This window comes from Bos mutus, chromosome 18, assembly GCF_027580195.1.
Source record: "Bos mutus isolate GX-2022 chromosome 18, NWIPB_WYAK_1.1, whole genome shotgun sequence".
In the NCBI taxonomy this organism is placed as follows: Eukaryota; Metazoa; Chordata; class Mammalia; order Artiodactyla; family Bovidae; genus Bos; species Bos mutus.
This window is the reverse complement of record NC_091634.1, coordinates 22,539,979-22,560,282: the sequence shown is the minus strand read 5'-3', so window position 1 is coordinate 22,560,282 and position 20,304 is coordinate 22,539,979. Positions and strand designations below refer to the sequence as shown.

At 43.0% G+C, this 20,304-nt stretch overlaps 1 protein-coding gene across 1 annotated transcript in view; it reads left to right on the top strand.

Moving 5' to 3' along the window:
* Positions 1-20,304, top strand: part of HYDIN (HYDIN axonemal central pair apparatus protein) — a 339,548-nt gene that overhangs the window by 226,498 nt on the left and 92,746 nt on the right. Inside the window, 11 exon segments of the mRNA XM_070388036.1 lie at positions 4,009-4,116; positions 4,797-4,878; positions 8,679-8,798; positions 9,048-9,257; positions 11,867-12,004; positions 15,051-15,228; positions 16,887-17,014; positions 18,647-18,774; positions 19,203-19,339; positions 19,568-19,695; positions 19,843-20,037. Coding sequence (XP_070244137.1) covers positions 4,009-4,116; positions 4,797-4,878; positions 8,679-8,798; positions 9,048-9,257; positions 11,867-12,004; positions 15,051-15,228; positions 16,887-17,014; positions 18,647-18,774; positions 19,203-19,339; positions 19,568-19,695; positions 19,843-20,037 — 1,552 coding nt within the window.

The window sequence follows — 20,304 nt, the reverse complement described above, 5'->3', positions numbered from 1 at the left end:
ATTGGGAAGCAAATGACAGACGAAACAGATGGGACTTGCTCAGCACCTTCCCCATCAGCACTCACTCTGCCACATGAGTGGGCGAGGCAGACTGCAGACATGCACACAGGGAAGACAGCCTGCCTTAGCCCTTCATTGTGGCCCAGAAGGCAGATTCCCGCTGGCCACCCATGCTGAGGTGGGACACAACTGCATAGTTGGGACTGTAGGGGATGAGAACCATAACCTCCTCGGCAGCTCAGGGCGCGTGAAGCAGCTCCCACTGAGCCAGGGCAGTGCTCAGAGAAAGGTGTAACCAGCAGCCACAGCACCCAGGGGTGGGCGCATCATCCCAGTGCACCTAGCCTGTGTACCACCAGCCTCTGCTGCTGTCAGTAATTTCAAAAAATATTAAACGTGAGCCAAACAAAACGTACCTGCAGGACCCTTTTATCCAGCCAGTGGCCATTTTCACCCTCTTATATGGATGTTCCCAGAATCCAAGTTTCGATGAATCCGCAAATTAAAAGTCACTGTCTACTACAAGGGTACCCCTCTTTTTCAAGACCTTGTCTGCACCGCAGAGACTTCAGTGGCTGTGCAACATACACCATTCCATCTCCAAATGTGGTCTAAACCATGATACACAGCATTACCTGAAACACCAGCCTGTCCTTTGGGGTTTTGTTTTGATGGAACACTGCATCCAGGTGAAGGGAGACCAGGAAAGAAGAGAGGTGGACTTCTTTTAATTTGTAACACAAAAGATTGCATCGATCGTAACTTACCCATGAATTGAAAATAAAATATGGAAAGGGAAATCGCTGAGCCCAAACCAACGTGGCTGACGGACAGTGTCTGACATTCACACAGCCCTGTCACAGCTGAGGGGAGGGCTTCTTTGCTGGTTCCTTCAGCAATCCTGACATGGGCAGCTCTGCAACTGGAGCAGTATTGATTTTCCTTGTTTGCCACACATTCTCTTTTAAAAATAACTGAATCTAATCCTGTTTGGGTCAGCATAACAGGAAAGTAATCATCTGTTCCTGAAAGCAAAATGAAATTTGATCCAAAAAACTCTCCCAACATTCTATTTCAATTCTTTGAAGCAGGTTTTCCATTTTAATGATAAGTTAAAGCCTTCATTATGATGAAGCTTTCTCTGTCTGCTGCCTGTTAGCAGTGGGTCAGCTTTGCTAGTCTCCTTTGTTTGTTTCCAAAAGACCTCTTGCTTCCCCGATGTCCAGGTAGCATTGTCAGCTGAGGTGTTGTTTTTCCTCAGGTCTGCAGACACTCTATAGCTTCGTATTTTTACTTTTCAGATATTCCCATATGCTTTTTTCCCCCATCCAAACCACATCCCAGGGGGTGCAAATTTTGGATGAGAGTGCTGTTATGCGGGGCAGGGACCTGCAGAGTCTCCCCAGAGAGTCTGCTGCCTGGGGTGATTTAATAAATGCTCCGAATCACCCTCTGCTGGTCGTCACTGTCCCAAGCTGGTTAGGCTGAGTGACAGCCCCACGTTAATTATCAGCTCCAGCCCTTCACTGTCCTCTGGCCTTTCCTATCCACGATGGGTCCTAAATTTGGCTCTACATTAGAATCAACCTGGGAAGACATTAAACATCTAACTCCTGGGCCCTACTGAGACCTGAAGAATCAGAATTTATCCAAGGATGAGGTTCCGGAGTCTAATGAGCCTCCCAGCACCCAGTGCCTCTGTCCTTTGCCTTTGAATGGTATCATTTCAGCCCAAGATAATGTCAGCCAGAGACACGTGACCTGAAAGGAGCCAAATGAAAAGTTGTGGAAGATAAAAAGAGCTTTTCCACGCTCTTATGAGGCCATCCTGGATGGGGATGGGGGTGGAGGTGGAGGTGCAAAAGAGCCAAATCACCCTGCATGCTGCCTTCCTGTTCTTGTTCAACCATCCATCCATCCATCCATCCAGTCAGACCTGTACTGAGCTCATGCCCTGTATCTAAGACCCTGGGCTTTGTGAATGGTGAAGAGGAAAGACCTTGAACCCTGCCCTCCAAGAGCTCACAGTGCTTGGGTGGTGCTAGCCCAGTGTTTCCCCAAGAGGAAACCGAACTGGTCTCTCTTCTAGAAAAGAGTAAGCGGGAGTCAACTCAAGTCTTCACCAGGCAAGAAAGTAATGACATTAATTTTTCCCCATCATGCTGATTTTTCTAAATGTGGTAGACAAAGCTAGTTTTTAGTTTAATGATACAAGGTTTTCCTTGAAAATAAGCCTACTGATTAACACTATAATGTGCCTTCACTTCATATTCATTTGAATAGTTACAATTTAAAATACTGAATACCAAGTATGGGTGAAGATGTGGGCCAACCAGAACTCTCAGCACTGTGGGTGGTAATGTAAACTGGTGTAAAGTCACCTTGGAAAATGGGCACTTTCCTATAATTTTAAACATACGTATACCATACAACCCAGCAGTTCCCTTTCTTGGAATTTACCTGAGAGGAATGAAAGCATAATGTCCACAGAAAGACATGTACTCATTTGTTCTTAGCAACTTAATTTATAGTATTAAAAGCTGGAAAAAGCCAAGGTGTCTTATCAACAAGATGATGGATAAACACTCTAGTCATCACACATACTGTGGAATACTGCTCAGTGATGAAAAAGAAGAGACTACTGCCCCTTGGAACAGTATAGATGATTCTCAAAACCACTATGCTGAGCAAAAGAAGTCAGACACAAAAGAGTACATATTTAGGATTCCACTTACATGAAACTGTAGGCACAGCTTAATCTACAGTGGTAGAAAGCTGATGAGTGTTCATCTGGAGCCAGGGTTGGGGGTTGCCTGGGCAGAGGCACAAAGGAACTTCTCAAGATGATGAACATTTTAAGTGCGGTGTACATTAATAAGGCAATGATTATACTGGGAAGGTGTATATATACGTGCAAAAATTCATCAAACTGTATGTTTAAAGTGAGTGCATTGTGAATGTTAGCTATACCTCAATAAAATGGATTTATTAGGTGAGACTCAACAAGGCAGAAATCATGAAGTCGGAGGGTAGTGGAACTTCTGAAGTTTAGGAAATGGCACTCAGGTGAAGTGGACAGTATCCTAAAAAACGTGCACGTGAAATGCTGTGAAACTTCAGAGGAAGATGGGAAGTGGTGGGAGCTTCATAAAACAGATAACATTTCTCCTGAACCTTTTAAGAAAAACATAGACAGCAGATGGGGTCAGAATGAATATCTAAGTGAAATTGGGTTGAAATTAATATCAGGGGCCTGAGATGGGAGAGGGGAGGTATCCTTAAAAAAGCCCCTGCACCCTGGGAAAACTAAGAATGGGGGTGACCCCACCACTCTGGCCTTTGTGAGGTCCATTCCATAAAAACTGAACATAAGACCTGGACATAAGGCCTTTAGTACCAGCTGGTGCGGTCACCCGCTTTCTCCCTCGGCCCTTGGGGGCTCTGAGAACTGGAGTGGTGACAAAGCAAACTGGCCAGGCCAGGACCAGGGTGCGGCAGGCAAGCCACCCAGAGCAAGCATGGTGGGAGGCAGGGCCCCACAGAGGCTAAGCCCTCACTAGCAGGACTTGAGAGTGCGTGCCTCACAACCTGACCCTGCTTTCTGCTCAACCGGGAGCAGGAGCCCGAGTGACTCATTAATTCCTAGCTGTGCCTGCGTGCCCCTGCAGGCCATGCGCTGTGTTAGAGGGCGTATTAGATCCAAGTCCCCAGCGAGCTCACAGTCTAGCAGGAAGGGGGAGAACAGTGTGTGAGGGGAAGCCCGGAGGCCACGGGTTCTCAGAGAAAAGACACTTGACGCATACTGGAAGGGGCTGATCAGCAAACTTTTGGAGAAAGTGAAACCTGTTATGAAGTGAGGAAGGTCAGTCCAAGAGAGGGGTGGGGCAGTCCCATCTCAACCTACCTGGTCTAGGAGTTAAGAGTTTGGCCTCCAAGAAAGAGCCTACCAGGCACTGACCTGCAACAGCTGATGTGACTGTGTTCCCCCGTCCACCCTATGTTTTGTAGGTTTGCGCTGTCCCAGGGGGAGTCCACCCCAGTAACCTTGGCATCTGGCAGCTCGGCTGCAGTCCCAGCAATAGAGTCCCCCGAGATCGACCTAAGTGATTTTGTTAAGTAAGTGCAAACTCAAAGCCACAGTGTGTTTCTCTATAGCGTTCTTTTCTCCACACTGAATTATATTCTTGAACTCATTCTTCATGTCCTTCATTTATTCTTCCAGTTTAATGAGCGCCTCCTCTGTGTTAGAGTCTTTGCTGGGCATCTATCTGGGATCCAGAGTTAAAAATCATCTCTGCTCTTAGAAAGTATAGCCTCCTGATTCCTGAGGGATGTTGCCTTCTCCATCTGCCTAAGGTCTGCAGCCAGGGTCAGGTCAACTTTATTTAGAAGGCAGAGAAGGATGTGACAATTGGCCAAACCTGGTAGTCTCACAATAAAAATGTGCTAATAAATGATGAAGCTTAACATTGAGCACTCAGGGGCACATCCAAATTGTCTGAAGGGTTGCCTGAGCTTTTGAGAACTTCTGTAAGTCAGATAAGGCCCTCATAGGCCAGGAAAAAAGGGTTGGGGCCTCTAGAAAACTGGCCAGTTTGATGCTGTAGACTGGGTGTTTGGCGGCAGGGAGTAACAGAGCGCTGACCAGCTTGAGAAAAGTGTCTCTTGAGTGAGAACCTCACTTATTCTTTGGGGTGCAGCAGAGGAGAGAGGAAGACAGGGCCATCATGCAGCTGAAGACTGTGTTGTGATGGTGGCTGAATGAGTGATTCTCCACATTTCATTAAACTCCCTAGGACTATCATTGTGGATGAAGATGTCGGATGTGAAGAAAGAGAAAACAAAAAAGCACAAGTGCCCCCCCTGGCCATCTCAGACGTACGGTTTCCTTTCTCTGGGGCGAGTGGGCTATGAATCTTTTTCCAGGTCACTTCCCAACCAAACACCCACAGAACCATCACCTCAGTGACAACCCAGACACCTCAGCACATAGACTTTCTCTGTAACGGAAAAGCCAGTTACCCCTGACCTTGGGCATCATGCATTCTTCCCAGCCCCTAGATAGAGGCTACAAAAGGAGAACTGTCTTACATGGTTTAAAAAAAAAACAGGAAGAAAGTTTATAAATTCATACTCTTAAATTCTCCTTCTAGAATGATGGCCTAAGGAAATAATCAGGAATACAATACAACATGTATATTGTATATACATAGATGTATATACAAAGATGTATGTTAAAACACTTTAGAAATAGCAAAAAAAAAAATTTGAGAAAGTAAATTGCTTTGTGTCCATGATGATCTGCAATCTTTTAAAATAGGATTTGTCTCTATAGTGGCAGAGTTGGAGGAAGCAAGCATTTTCACACTTTGTAGACAGGGGTGTAAATTAGTGGAGCCTTTATGACAGGCAGTTTCACAGGTGTATCAAAATTTAATGGACAAAGAAATGGCAACCCACTCCAGTATTCTCACCTGGAAAATCCCATGGATAGAGAAGCCTGGCAGTATACACCATGGGGTTGCAAAGAGTCGGACATCACTTAGTGACTGAGCACATCAAAATTTAAAATACACGGTTCCTCTACTACAGTACTATTCTACACATATACTTTTAGGTTTGCATAATGACAGGTAACTATCCTTGTACATAGCAGCTTTATTGGAAAGAGGAAGAAAGTTGGAAACGACTTAATTCTCCCAATGAGAGACTGGTTGAATATATTATATTTGCACAAGGCAATATGATGAAGTCCTTTTTTTAGAAAATGAGAGCTTTTTTTTTCTTTTAATTGATTTTGAGAAATCCCTGATAGTGGAGGTGATGGAATTCCAGTTGAGCTATTTCAAATCCTGAAAGATGATGCTGTGAAAGTGCTGTACTCAGTATGCCAGCAAATTTGGAAAACTCAGCAGTGGCCACAGGACTGGAACACCTGTTACTCCAGGTGTTTCTTGACTTCCTACTTTTGCATTCCAGTCCAAAGATGGCCGATAAAGGTCAGAAATGGTATAGACCTAACAGAAGCAGTAGATATTAAGAAGAGGTGGCAAGAATACACAGAAGAACTGTACAAAAAAGATCTTCATGACCAAGATAATCACGATGGTGTGATCACTCACCTAGAGCCAGACATCCTGGAATGTGAAGTCAACTGGGCCTTAGAAAGCATCACTACAAACAAAGCTAGTGGAGGTGATGGAATTCCAGTTGAGCTATTTCAAATCCTGAAAGATGATGCTGTGAAAGTGCAGTACTCAATATGCCAGCAAATTTGGAAAACTCAGCAGTGGCCACAGGCCTGGAAAAGGTCAATTTTCATTCCAATTCCAAAGAAAGGCAATGCCAAAGAATGCTCAAACTACCACACAATTGCACATGCTAGTAAAGTAATGCTCAAAATTCTCCAAGCCAGGCTTCAGCAATACATGAACTGTGAACTTTCTGATGTTCAAACTGGTTTTAGAAAAGGTGGAGGAACCAGAGATCAAATTGCCAACATCTGCTGGATCATCGAAAAAGCAAGAGAGTTCCAGAAAAACATCTATTTCTGCTTTATTGACTATGCCAAAGCCTTTGACTGTGTGGATCACAATAAACTGTGAAAATTCTGAAAGAGATGGGAATCCCAGACCACCTGACCTGCCTCTTGAGAAACCTATATGCAGGTCAGGAAGCAACAGTTAGAACTGGACATGGAACAACAGACTGGTTCCAAATAGGAAAAGGAGTACGTCAAGGCTGTATATTGTCACCCTGATTATTTAACTTCTATGCAGAGTACATCATGAGAAACGCTGGACTGGAAGAAGCACAAGCTGGAATCAAGATTGCCGGGAGAAATATCAATAACCTCAGATATGCAGATGACACCACCCTTATGGCAGAAAGTGAAGAGGCACTAAAAAGCCTCTTGATGAAAGTGAAAGTGGAGAGTGAAAAAGTTGGCTTAAAGCTCAGCATTCAGAAAATGAAGATCATGGCATCTGGTCCCATCACTTCATGGGAAATAGATGGGGAAACAGTGGAAACAGTGTCAGACTTTATTTTGGGGGGGGCTCCAAAATCACTGCAGATGGTGATTGCAGCCATGAAATTATTAGATGCTTACTCCTTGGAAGGAAAGTTATGACCAACCTAGATAGCATATTCAAAAGCAGAGACATTATTTTGCCAACAAAGGTCTGTCTAGTCAAGGCTATGGTTTTTCCAGTGGTCATGTATGGATGTGAGAGTTGGACTGTGAAGAAAGCTGAGCGCTGAAGAATTGATGCTTTTGAACTGTGGTGTTGAAGAAGACTCTTGAGAGTCCCCTGGACTGCAAGGAGATCCAGCCAGTCCATTCTGAAGGAGATCAGCCCTGGGTGTTCTTTGGAAGGAATAATGCTAAAGCTGAAACTCCAGTACTTTGGCCACCTCATGCGAAGAGTTGACTCATTGGAAAAGACCCTGATGCTGGGAGGGATTAGGGGCAGGAGGAAAAGGGGACGACAGAGGATGAGATGGCTGGATGGCATCACTGACTCGATGGATGTGAGTCTGAGTGAACTCCGGGAGTTGGTGATGGACAGGGAGGCCTGGCGTACTGCGATTAATGGGGTTGCAAAGAGTCGGACACGACTGAATGACTGAACTGAACTGAACTGATACATTAAGTAAAAATACTACATTTTCTGTTTTTTAAAGTATTTTAAATTATGCTTGTAAAGAATATTTAGTCATATGGGAAGGTGTCAGTCATGCTATAATGTTAAGTGAAAAATCAGAATATAAATGTATATACTCACACTGTGCACACACACATGTATATTTAAATCTGCAGAATAACCTAATGATTGATTGTATTTTGATCTTTTAACCTTTCTATGTATTTTTAAGATGTCATAGAAAAAATTTTTTTTATTTTTAAACTTTACATAATTCTACTAGTTTTGCCAAATATCAAAATTTAAGAATATAGAAAAATGAAAGCAAAAATTTTCAAAATCCCACCATTCATAGAAAAACTTTAGCATTTACCCTCCCAGATATCTCTATTTGCATATGAAAATGTGAGTTAATTTATACACACTCACACTTGCAGGTGTGATACCTAGGCATATGTAATGTCACACATATGAGATGAAATGGTTGCATGGCATCACCAACTCGATAGACATGAGTTTGAGTAAGCTCCGGGAGTTGGGGATGGACAGGGAAGCCTGGCCTGCTGCAGTCCATGGGGTCTCAGAGTCGGACACAACTGAGTGACTGAACTGAACTAAGTATTACACAAATGGGACTGCGTTTTTACTGATGATATCAGTAATGCACGTCATCCTTGGCTCCTAAATGCACACTGCATCATCCTCCACAGATAGAGGTACCACACACACTTCACTTAAAGCGACCCCCTACCTGCCTAGTGATAGGCCTTTAGTTTACTTCCAGAGTTTTGCTCTTATAAATAACACTGCAGTAAACATCCTTGTACATACATCTTGGACGCTTGCCCAGTGATCTCGGGATGGGGGGCGGTGGGCAGGGGATGGGTGGGGGGCAGGGGGCAGGTGGGAGGGGAAAGGTGCTATTTTAAAATATATGCAACCTACTTCATTTTTCTGTCAGTGAAGGGGAGAAGCACACTGATGACAAATTATGAATGCTTACAAGTTTTTCCTCACACCTCGAATCCCTAGGGATCGAGAATGAACTCCGCTGAAACGGAAAGAATAGAGGTGAACCAGAGCCACAGGGAGTTTCAGGAATCCCCATGGAGCTTTGAGCGGGATGAAATGTTTTCCATTGGGGTAGAAGAAGTAAGTTAACACCTCATGGGCCCTAAAGTCATCTGATATTAACTCTTTTTACTGAGCACCTGCCCCCAAGTTAGAAATTGAAAATTTCCCAAGCACCATTACTGCCTTATCATCATATATTTTCAGAGTGCTGAGTTAGTCACCTTTCATAGAATCAAGCAAGGTAAAGTGAGGAGTCAGTCTGTAAGCTGGCTGAACTTTAGCCTACCCTTTGCAGAAGACCTTCCTGTGGAATGACTTTCTCTGCAGGTGTTTGATATTTTGCCCCTCTACGGAGTGCTGCGGCCACACAGTAGCCACCAGATATCATTCACCTTCTATGGACACTGTGACATCATTGCACAGGCTAAGGCTCTGTGCGAAGTGGAAGGAGGACCCACCTATGAGATCATACTAAGGGGAGAGGCCTCCCTGGTCAACTACTCCTTTGACACCAAGGATATTAACTATGGATTACAGGTATTGCCAGCCACTGGGAGGAGATTTTTCTGGGTTTGCCTTCAATATTGGTCATAGTCCTTGTGCTGTCATCTCTCCTGGAACCTCAGTCTTCATAGTCTCACCATCACCCCTGTCCTTGATCCCTAATCTGCTTCCTAACCCTGATCATCCTTCTACTGCCAACCACGTGCCAGACATTTTCACTTTGCTTTTCTTATTTTATCCTCAAATTCTGCATGTTAGACCCTAAAATTTGGATCTTTATTCTCAATCCAAAAGCCCATTCCAGGCTCTTTATTGCTTTCTGTAGGACTCCTCCTTTCTCAGCCCCTTGAGTTTACGACCTCTACGGAATTTTCCACTGCACTCTGTCCCTTGCCTCCCCACATCCTTACACCCTCCAGGGTTTGTTTCTTCATCAAGCATAATTCTTCTGAGCTGGTTTTCCTTTCCCATCACCAATACAGTTATCACACTCCAGGATCTCATCAAGCTATGCCTAAATTACTACTCAGACTATGATGTGTGTACGAATCACCTGGAGTCCTGTTCAAGTGCAGATTCTGATTCAGTAGGTCCATGATGGAGCCTGAGACTCTGCATTTCTAACAAGCTCCCAGGTGATGTTGACGCTGCTGGTCCACGGACCCATGAGAAAAGGGATTACAGTGCATTCCTGGCTTCTACCTATCACCCATCTAAATATCACTGTCAGATAGATTTCCCCCAGATTACATTTTCATGCCATCAATCCCTGAACAGTTAACCCCAGTGGCATTTGGAAAAGCAGCATAGAGAAGAAAACATTGTTCTGTGGTCAGAAGAACTGGGAGGTTATCTTACTTTTACTTCCTACTGACTGTGACTGTCACCTAACCTCTCAAAGTCTCAGCACCCCTCACCTATAAAATGGGAATGGGGTAGCAATTCCTATTTCACCAAGTGGTTATGGTTTCTTTAGTGTCTGGTTAGTACTATGCCTGGATCGGAGAATGCATTCAATCGTGAGTTACTCTGTGGATCAGAGCCAGGTTCCTCCACCTGAGTAAGGGTATCCTAAGTCCCTCTATTAATTGATGTTCCCTGTATATTGAACTTTATTTCTCATGATTTCCCATTATAAACCATTTATTCATTTATAGTCAGACTGGTTTACCCACTAGCCCTAATGCACCCCAGCCCTTCCTGCCTCCCTCTTTCCTTTTGTATTATCCCTTTCATTTTCCACTCTGCCAACTCCAAACTCACACAAACTGTAAGACCCAGCTCAGCTCCATCCCTCTGTTACCTTCCTCCTCCACTACATTCTCTTGGCTATACTTAAGTATAGTCTTTGCCATAATGTAATAATATAATTTACTTTCTAAATCTTGCTTTGGAATAATTGTCAATTCTATGTCTGTACAGCTTCTCTTCCCAGTTAGAATTAGTGTTATGTACTCAGATACTGTATCTCCTACCAAATTTTAATGGGGATTAGACTCCCCATTATATAGCAACTGCAATGGCACTGCACTCCAGTACTCTTGCCTGGAAAATCCCATGGATGGAGAAGCCTGGTAGGTTGCAGTCCATGGGGTCGCTGAGGGTCGGACACAAGTCGCTGAGCGATTTCACTTTCACTTTTCACTTTCCTGCATTGGAGAAGGAAATGGCAACCCACTCCAGTGTTCTTGCCTGGTGAATCCCACAGGCGGGGGAGCCTGGTGGGCTGCCGTCTATGGGGTCGCACAGAGTTGGACACGACTGAAGTGACTTAGCAGTAGTAGCAGCAGCAGCATGTATTATTACTGAATTGCATGTGTACATGTATATTAATAAGTTAAAGACTGTGCTGAAAATCAAATTCACCCAACACCTATTGACACTTTGTGTATCATGTTGACTAAATAGAATTCTCTTTCACTCCTTATCTCCAAGGTCTTCTGGGTGATTGGTTCTGGCTCAGCTCAGAGTACTTCCTTTGAACCAGCTAGTTCTTGCCCTTATTTATTCTAAGAGCCCCTTACGTGGCTTCAGTTTGTGATTATTGGACCTTTTGGATTGTGTTAGCAAAATCTCAGGAAAAAGAACATGTCTGGCCTATTACTCCCATGTCTCTCTGTAAAAATAGAAACATTCACTCTAGAATTCTGAACTCAAATCTTATCCAAATCTTCTTAATGTAAAAAAGCTTACTTTAAGATCCTCTAATATTAATTCCTTGTGGTAAAGAAACAGAGGTCTAGGGAGGTTACCCACAGCTGTACTAAACTAAATTAGTTGTTAGAAGACCTAAGGCTAGAGCCAGACTGCAGGGTCCAGTGCTCCTCCCACCCAGTAGGCACCTGGTTGTGATACTAAAATGTGGATTGGCCCTCATCTACTCCCTGGAGGAGGGCACAGCAACCCACTCCAGTATTTTTGCCTGGAGAATCCCATGGACAGAGCAGCCTGGCGGGCTACAGTCCATGCGGTCTCAAAGAGTCAGACACAACTGAACCAACTTAGTACACAGCACACACCTCATGGAAAATGAAATACATGTATGTGAGGCATGCTTGTCTATCCATCTTGGTCAGAATGATGCCAGAATCTCAGAGGGTGGGCGGCAGGGGAGTCACTCATCTCCTTTTTCTCCTCTCGAGCTGTTCGACCTGGTCACAGAGAAAGAAATCACTCTCAAGAACACTGGGAAAGTTGGCTTTGAGTTCAGGGTTCTGACTGACCCCCAGTCTTCAGCAGACAACCTTCTACCAGGAGTGCCACTCATCCAGCCTCTCTCAGTAAGTAGCCTACCCTACACCCACCCATGACAGCCACAGATCATGGTAGGAGGGGCCCACACTCAAACCTGTAAGCCACACCCTGGAGTATATAAAATGGTATATAACAATATATAAAGTTTCATTTTATACATTTTTTATTTCTGTGTTATTGAAGACACAAGATTTAATGACTATTAAGTGTTCTTCCTGGACTGTATATTTTATCTATTTTAAATAACCACTTTCTTCCCTTTTAATGCTTTTTACTTTGAATTCTTCTTTGTTTATTAATATTAATTCACAATATTAACATCGCATCTTTTAAAGTAGCACAGTAGCTGTCTTTCACAAGGTTTGGTATGTTGTTTATACTGTGATTTGGTTCTCTACATTTTATAGCAATCATGACTGTATCTTTTTCTTGGTTATATGTTCATTCCATCATTCTGGCTTCCCTGGTAGCTCAGCTGGTAAAGAATCTACCTGCAATGCAGGAGACCCTGGTTTGATTCCTGGGCTGGGAAGATCCCTTGGAGAAGGGATAGGCTACCCACTCCAGTGTTCTTGGGTTTCCATGGTGGCTCAGACAGTAAAGAATCCGCCTGTAATGCAGGAAACCTGGGTTCAGTCCCTGGGTTGGGAAGATCCCCTGGAGGAAGGCTTGGCAACCCATTCCAGTATTCTTGCCTGGAGAATCCCCATGGACAGAGGAGCTTGGCAGGCTCCAGTATTCTTACCTGGAGAATCCCCGTGGAGAGAGGAGCTTGGCAGGCTCCAGTATTCTTACCTGGAGAATCCCCATGGAGAGAGGAGCCTGGTGGGTTACAGTCCATGGGGTTTGCAAAGAGTCAGACATGACTGAGCAACTAAGTACACAGCACACCTTCATTCTGAGGACCTGTGTCTTTCATTTCTTATCTCTTAAAGTATTGCTTCTACCCTGCTTTCTCTAGTCTTTCTCTAGTCTGCTAAAGCAAACGTTAGACATATGTTGGACCTTCTCACTCTGTCCATGTTTCTTAACCTATATTTCACATGTGTGTCTCTTTACTCTTTATCTCTCTATACTGTTTTCTATATAACTACCTCAGCTCTTTCAGTTACCTAATTTTCTTTTCAATTGAGTATAATCTGTTTAACCCTACTCTCTTAATTTCAGATATTCCATCTGATTCACCACTTTCACTTGGGATTTTAATTTCTTCATTTATCACTAGTCATTTAGTACATTCTTTTAAGTTTTTCTGATTGAGTTATTATTATTCCTATTTATGTGACTGTTGACTCTCTTTCATTATCAATGCTTTCCCTGTATGATTTGTAATGTTTGGCTTGGGGTCATCTTTAGCTGAGAGTGTTCTCCCTGGGAGAGCCTCATTCACCCTGGATTGTAATGTGACGCTACCAAGAGTGTTGCATTTGTTTTTGCCAGGTACCTCAAGGGGTCAGATTTTGAGTTAATATTTTGACCTGGATTAACCACAGTGATCTGTCAGTGTACGTTAAGACTCCATAAGTTTGCACGACTCAGGCTTTTTCTTATCTTCATTCTCTAATTTTTCCTCAAAGAATATACATCCGTTGTAACATCAAAAGACAATTAAATATGTTTAAAAATTATTAGAGGCCCCTTCAAAAATGACTTTTAAAGCACTTCTAAATAACATGAATCTATAATAGCATTTTCCCTGGTTTATATTCTAGGCTGATTTGCCTTTTCTGGTAGTTTTTTACCATAAAATTCTCCCACTTTTATTTTCTGATTACTGACTTAGAGGTTTTATTTTGTGACCTTATTCACAATTTTAAAGATTTATTATATGATATTTGATGTATGTAGAAGATATCCATATCACATGTGTTTGACTTATAGCACATAATAAAAAAATGAATACCCCGCCTACCACCCATCTTCAGACTCAGGACACCACTAATATACTTGAAATCACTTGTGTGTTGGTGCATGCACTTCAACATACGACAATCTACCCAAGCTCTTTTTGTCTCTCATACTCCTTCTGGGTACCCCTGGGCCTGCAACCACTAGTCTGAATTTCATGTTTGTCATTTTCTTTGTAAAATACAGTTCTATTACATATGCATGCATCTTTACATCGAGTACTTTTAGTTTATTAATTTATCAAAACTTCTAAGCACCTGCAATGACCAGGTATTTTTCTAGAACTTGTAGTCGAATAGTAAACGAAACATACAGATATACCTGCCCTCATGGAGATTTCATTTTATGGGATTTTGCTTTATCTTGAGCTTTATAAAAATGTCATCAGTACCTGTAATTTGTGCAATTTCCCCCTAATATTTTGTTTTTAAGGCCAGTCTACATTGTTGCATGTTGCTATAGTTCATTTATTTTCACTAATGTACATTACTCATTTTGTAACTGCTACATGGAAGGTAGTTTTCCTTTTCCCTGTCAAAACACACTTGGGGATTTTCCCCCGCAAGTTTCACTGTTAAATAATTCTGCTACAGATACTCTTGTACCTGTGTCCCCGCCAACAGGTGGAAGAGCTTTCACAGAGAATTTTCCTAGGAGTGAAATTTTGAGGTCATAGGCTATGCATTTGTTCAACTTTATAAGGAGGTGCTAACACAGTTTTCATGATGATTTTTCCTGTGAAAAATCTGGTGATTTCCCACCAGATGTAAATGAGTTTCTTTTGGTTCATAGTCTCACTGAAATTTGGCAAAGTTTGCCAATCTTATGGTTAAAATCTTTTTCATTATGATCTTGATTTTCACTTCCCCGATTACTTATGAGAATAAGCAGCTTTCACTGTGTTGACTTGCTGTTCCGGTTTCCTCTTTTATGAAATGCCTGCCCACATGTGCTTCCTATTTTTCTATTGTCTGTCTTTTTCTCACATCTGCAATAGGAATGAATCTTGGGAGAGGAAACCAAGATTCCTCTGTATGAGGACACTGTGAGTGGACACTATGGCATACACTAAGCCCTTGGGATTATTCAGTGCATCAAACTGCTGGAAGCAAGAGTCTATTGTAAATTTTACTTAAAGTTCTCTCTGATCTTTCTGCCGCATAGGGTTTTATCAGTTCCCATAAAGAGCAAGTATTGAAGGTTTATTACTTACCTGGAGTGCCTGAGATCTTTCAAAGAAGTTTCCAGATACAGATTGCCCACCTGGACCCAGAAAATATTACTCTGAGTGGAGAGGGAATCTTTCCCCGAATCTGCCTCGATCTCCCCAGGAACCTCAAAGGTACTTCTACCCCCTGTAATATTTCCCCACTGGATGACAAGATGCATTTTAGCTGCTCATCAAGAGTGCTGGCAGTCTGCATTATCTGTTTGGCAGTCCTCCTTTTGTGTTATTCCTCAGTTGCAAAACACATCAAGAGTTGAAGCTGACTGGATGACCTGAGATAAGTGCAATAAGATATGTCCACCACAGTCCCAGATTAAGACGTTTGGCCAATTTCGCCATTATTAAATTACAGAGTGATCAGGACTTCGTACTTCCAAATGCCTTTTCTTCCATGGCATGTTCCTTCCAGCTGCACTGTCTCCCTGAGTTGTCACTCACGGTTGGCCATTGAGAAGGCTACGGCTAATTTTACTGCAAGGAGTACAATTCTCAAAATATAAACTGTAAAGAGAAGCAACCAAGGTTCCAACCCCTTATGCTGGCATTACTCAGTTTGGGCTAATTTAGACTGTTTTGTTTTTTTTTTTTTAGACTGTTATTAATTGTCTGCCCACATCCCTAGCCAAGGCTTTTCTGGGCAACATCCAACTCTTGGAGCCATCACTGTGTACCAGAGTACTTCTGTCTTAGCAGATTCTGAAGCTCAACTAAGCAGCTTTTTGAGCCATGGACTGACTCTGGCTCTTTCTTCCTGACATGGGCTGCAGGATGAGGAGTCAAGAGAAACTTTTCACTCTTCAAGTTCCTTGAAACCCACATTACCTAAGCAGCTTCAGACTAAGCTCTCCCACCTCAGCCTTTCCTCCTACCCCACTCCCCAAAGTCACTAACTCACCTGTTGATTCATTATATCCCAATTGTCTGCTTCCTGAAAATATGAGCACAAATATTAGTAAATCTAAGACCATGTTACTCTCTACCATCTAGAGTTCCAACCAGACATAGGTTAGTCCAGCTCCAAATACAATTTCAAGAAGGAAATCCTTTGCCTCATGGCTGAAAACTGGATGCCAATCTGGCCTCTTTATGGCAGTACACATGTTTAACCAATACAGAGCTTTAAAATAATTTAAATCTGAGCATTAGTTGGGTTTTCTCTGCTCCAGTTCACCACAGCCTCAGCACTTCCTATGATTTCACAGAAGGCACTTTAATTACTTTGTCTACTTGGGCATTTGAATTTGTGCTAGCTTACTGGTGAACTTGGGTGTCTGACATTTCTCCGGCCATTGCCCATCCTCCCTGATTCGGGGGGGACTGTAGCTTATTTAGTTGTAATTAAAGCAACTTGAATCAAATATATTCTTCTAGTTAATAAATAATCAACAAACATGAAGACCAACCTAAGGGTGACCATCCATCTGGGTTTGTCCAACATGGAGAGGTTTCCCAAGTGGTACAGCCATCTGTGCTTAAACTGGAAAAATATCAAGAAAACTGGGATCCAGTTGGTCACCCCATAACTGCCTCAGGATGTTACTGCCATAAAGTTCTTGAGAACTAGACGGTAGCTCACTAAAGCATAATGTTATAAACTTCAGTGAGGTCTCTGGTACAAAATATCCTCTGAAGCAGAGAAAACATGGTAGGCGAGGTATCACAAAGTTCACTTCCCCTCTCATTTTATTCACCCTGAGCTTAGAATCTATGTTTTAGGCATAATTCGTATATTTCTAGCCATCCAGATTTACTTCTAATTCCAATCCCCACAGGATGTGAAAAATATGAAATCTTCTTAAATCAGGCCAGAAAAAACCTAGAGAAAGAGTACAATAAATGTGAAACTCTGTATCACTTAGAGACACCAGAGGAGACTGTGCCTGACGATGATTCTTCTGAGGTAAGATTGGCCTCACTCTGCACAGGAACTAGATTCACAGGAAGCTGCAAGGAAAAAAAAAAGTTTTTCCCAATGGTAACATCTTATGTAACTATAGAACCATATAAAAACCAGAAAACTGACGTTAGTACACGCCACAGAGCTTATTCAGATGTCATCAGTTTTATATGTACTCATGTGTCTGTCTGCATGTCTACACGTGTATGCATATCTGTATGTGTGTGCGATTCTACCCACTTTTTCCATGTATAGCTTTGTGTAAATACCACCACAATTAAAACACAGAAGTGTTTCATCTCCTAAGTATCCCTTGTGCTTGTTAAGGGAAAATAGAATTACAAACAAACTCTCTTTCCAACCCGCAAAATCCCTCCATGAAGAAAGAATCCAACTTTATTATTGATAAGCATTAAAGTAGAAAGTGCTCCATGTTTCTGCTGATCTGCTAAGAGATTGCAAAGACAGAAAGAAATCTCTGTCTTTCATGGAGCCAAGCAGATACAATCCCACTATATATAACCCATTATATGCATGTTCTCAAAGTAAACAGTAACTAGTCCTTAAGAACTATAACTAGTCCTCGGGTAAGAGGACTAGACAGCACCATTTGTCACACTTACTTCATGCTGAACTCACATGGTAATTGGAATGACCATCTGTGTTAGCTAATTGGCTTTACCCAAAGGGAAAACAAACCTCTTGTGTTTTTATGATAGAGTCCTCTGAAGTTGGACTCTGTGCCCCCACGGAAACCGGGAGATGGGGCTTTGTATTCCTTGATGGTGACACAGAGATGTCAAACCACGTCAAAGAGGTGGTTCCCAGGTCCTTGAGAAAGACACTCCTGGGTTATGAAGCTGACAAAAAGCTTACCCTCTAAAAATATTTATATATATATTTTATAAGAGATAAAGAAAGAACTTGCAAGTTTTCTTAAGTAAATGCTCAAGAAAAGTGAAGCTGGAATAAGTCTCCACCCTTATTTTTAACAGGGAGAATTGAGCCTCTGTATTTTTTTTGCTGTGCTGCACAACTTGTCCCGCACAACTGGGATCTCAGTTCCCAGATTAAACCTGGACCGCAACAGTGAAAGTCCAGAATACTAACCACTCAGTAACCGTGAACTCCCTTGAGCCTCTTATTTTTAATTTGTTTTTGCCCTTACACGCTTACATTGATGTAGCCATCCCCAGGCTCCCCACCCCTTTCACTTGGCAACCACTATAGTTCTCCATCTCTGTACTCTTGTTATGAGCATAGAAGTTATATAAATGGAATCATACAATATGCAACCTTTGGAGATGTTTTTTTTCATTCAGCATAATGCCCTTGAGAACCATTAACATAAATAGTTCATTCCTTACTTCATTGCTGAGTAATAGTCCATGGCATAGATGTACAATTTGTTTAGCCCACTCTATCCTACAATAAAAAATTTAACCCCATAGTTATACTGTATATCTATTTATGTACTCTGACCCCTTGGAGGGAGGGCCACAAGCCATTGTAATATCTAAGATTTTCTGACTTTCCCTCCACAAAGTAGTTTTTGCCCCCTTGGGGTGATATTGCCCCCACTGAGAATGCATATTCTAAAAGAGTTTATTCACTTGCTCTTCTCTCTTGCTCCAGTTAAATGCTCACCTCCAGATGGAAGTAGAGCGACTTATAGTCCAAGACTATGCCATAGAACATCAGAAATCAATTGTCCCCGCTTCCATGGATGACTTCTACCATCGGAGTCGCCGTAAACCAATCAAGTAAGCGACCTTCCCTGTCATGTTTGTTTCAGAATGTAGCAGAGCTGGTGGTGCCCTCCACCAGAGTGCTCCCTGAATTAATGGTTGATCATGTTGGGATGAAATCCACTTGCTTCACATATCTGCTGTTCTCCAGCAGCCAGCCAGCTAGGCAGGTCTCTGCCTCTTAGAAACCTCCCACTTTGCGTAATAGACAGACTGGGCTTCAGGTACTTAAGGACCAGCACTGACTGCATTTAGAGATGAGGGCTAAAGCAGAAGTGTGGTCTCCTGGGGGAGGTGTCTCGTCCCTAGCCTCCATTCTAGAGAGTGGTGGTTCTCCCCGAAGTCCCTACAGAAGGGACTTCTGCAGAGGGAACAGACAAGAGCCTCACCCTGTCTCACATATGGAAACGTGAGTGGTAAGGAGAGCTTGTTCACTGTTTCAGAGTCCAGCTACCAGAATACATCCTGGACTTTGGCTACATCATCCTCGGTGACGTCCAAACCCACATCATCAAGATCACCAACACCAGTCACTTTCCAGTGTCCTTCCATGCAGAGAAGCGTGTCCTTCATGACACAGGTGACCAGGCTGGAGACCCTTCCTATTGTATGCTGTCATTTCTGACAAGGTGCCCAGCTGTACTGTCCTGGAGAGGTGGTTATGTTTCTTCTGGGATCAACTGAAAGAAGTGTTGGGCTATTAGTCAGTTCTTTGAGGGATTGTCCTGCCTCAGATGGGCTCTCTCTAGAGCAGCTCTTGATTGCTACTTTTCCTTCCCACAAAGAAGTTTTGTTTGTCTTGGTCCAGGCTTCAGTATTGAGCTAGATCGTGTGAAGAATCTGCCTTACTGTGAAACGGAAACATTTGAAGTGCGATTCGACACACAAGGGGGCAATGTTTCTGTTGGCAACAAAGAGGTCATTCTGCCCATCAAGGTAAGACGCGCCACTGGGTCCAGCTCATCCTCCCCGGCTTCCAGCACTGCTTACTGACCACCCTGTGATGATCCCAGCTATTTCAAAGCCACGATTCTTCCTCCAAGCCTGTGCTATGTGGTAACAGCAATTTTATGCCCACCTTAGGTGGTTGGAGGGCCACCAGTTCACATCTGTCTCCAAGCCAAGGTGACCGTTCCCAGTATGACCCTGTCTTGTGGAAAAGTGGAGTTTGCCACAATTCAGTGTGGACAGTGCCTTGTGGAAACTATTCAGCTTTCCAATCATCTCCAAGTCCCTTGTGAATGGTTTGTCCAGAGCCATAAGCAAGTTGTTAGCAAGGTAAGTGAGTTTAGGCCTGTTGTCGCCTTTTTCCCGTCTTCATTTATGCCACTTTTATAATTCTAGGCTTTTACTCTCTTCATTTCACCCTCCTGCTCAAAGACTTTCAGTGACAACCACTGCCTCCTGAATAAAATGTCTGCCCTCAGCCCAACACTCAAGGGCCTATCAGGTCATGCTCTCTGGCAAATATCTTATTTATCTTGGTGTCCCTGGTTCCACACATCCCCTGACACCTGGGAAGTAAGCAGTAAACATGGGTTGAGT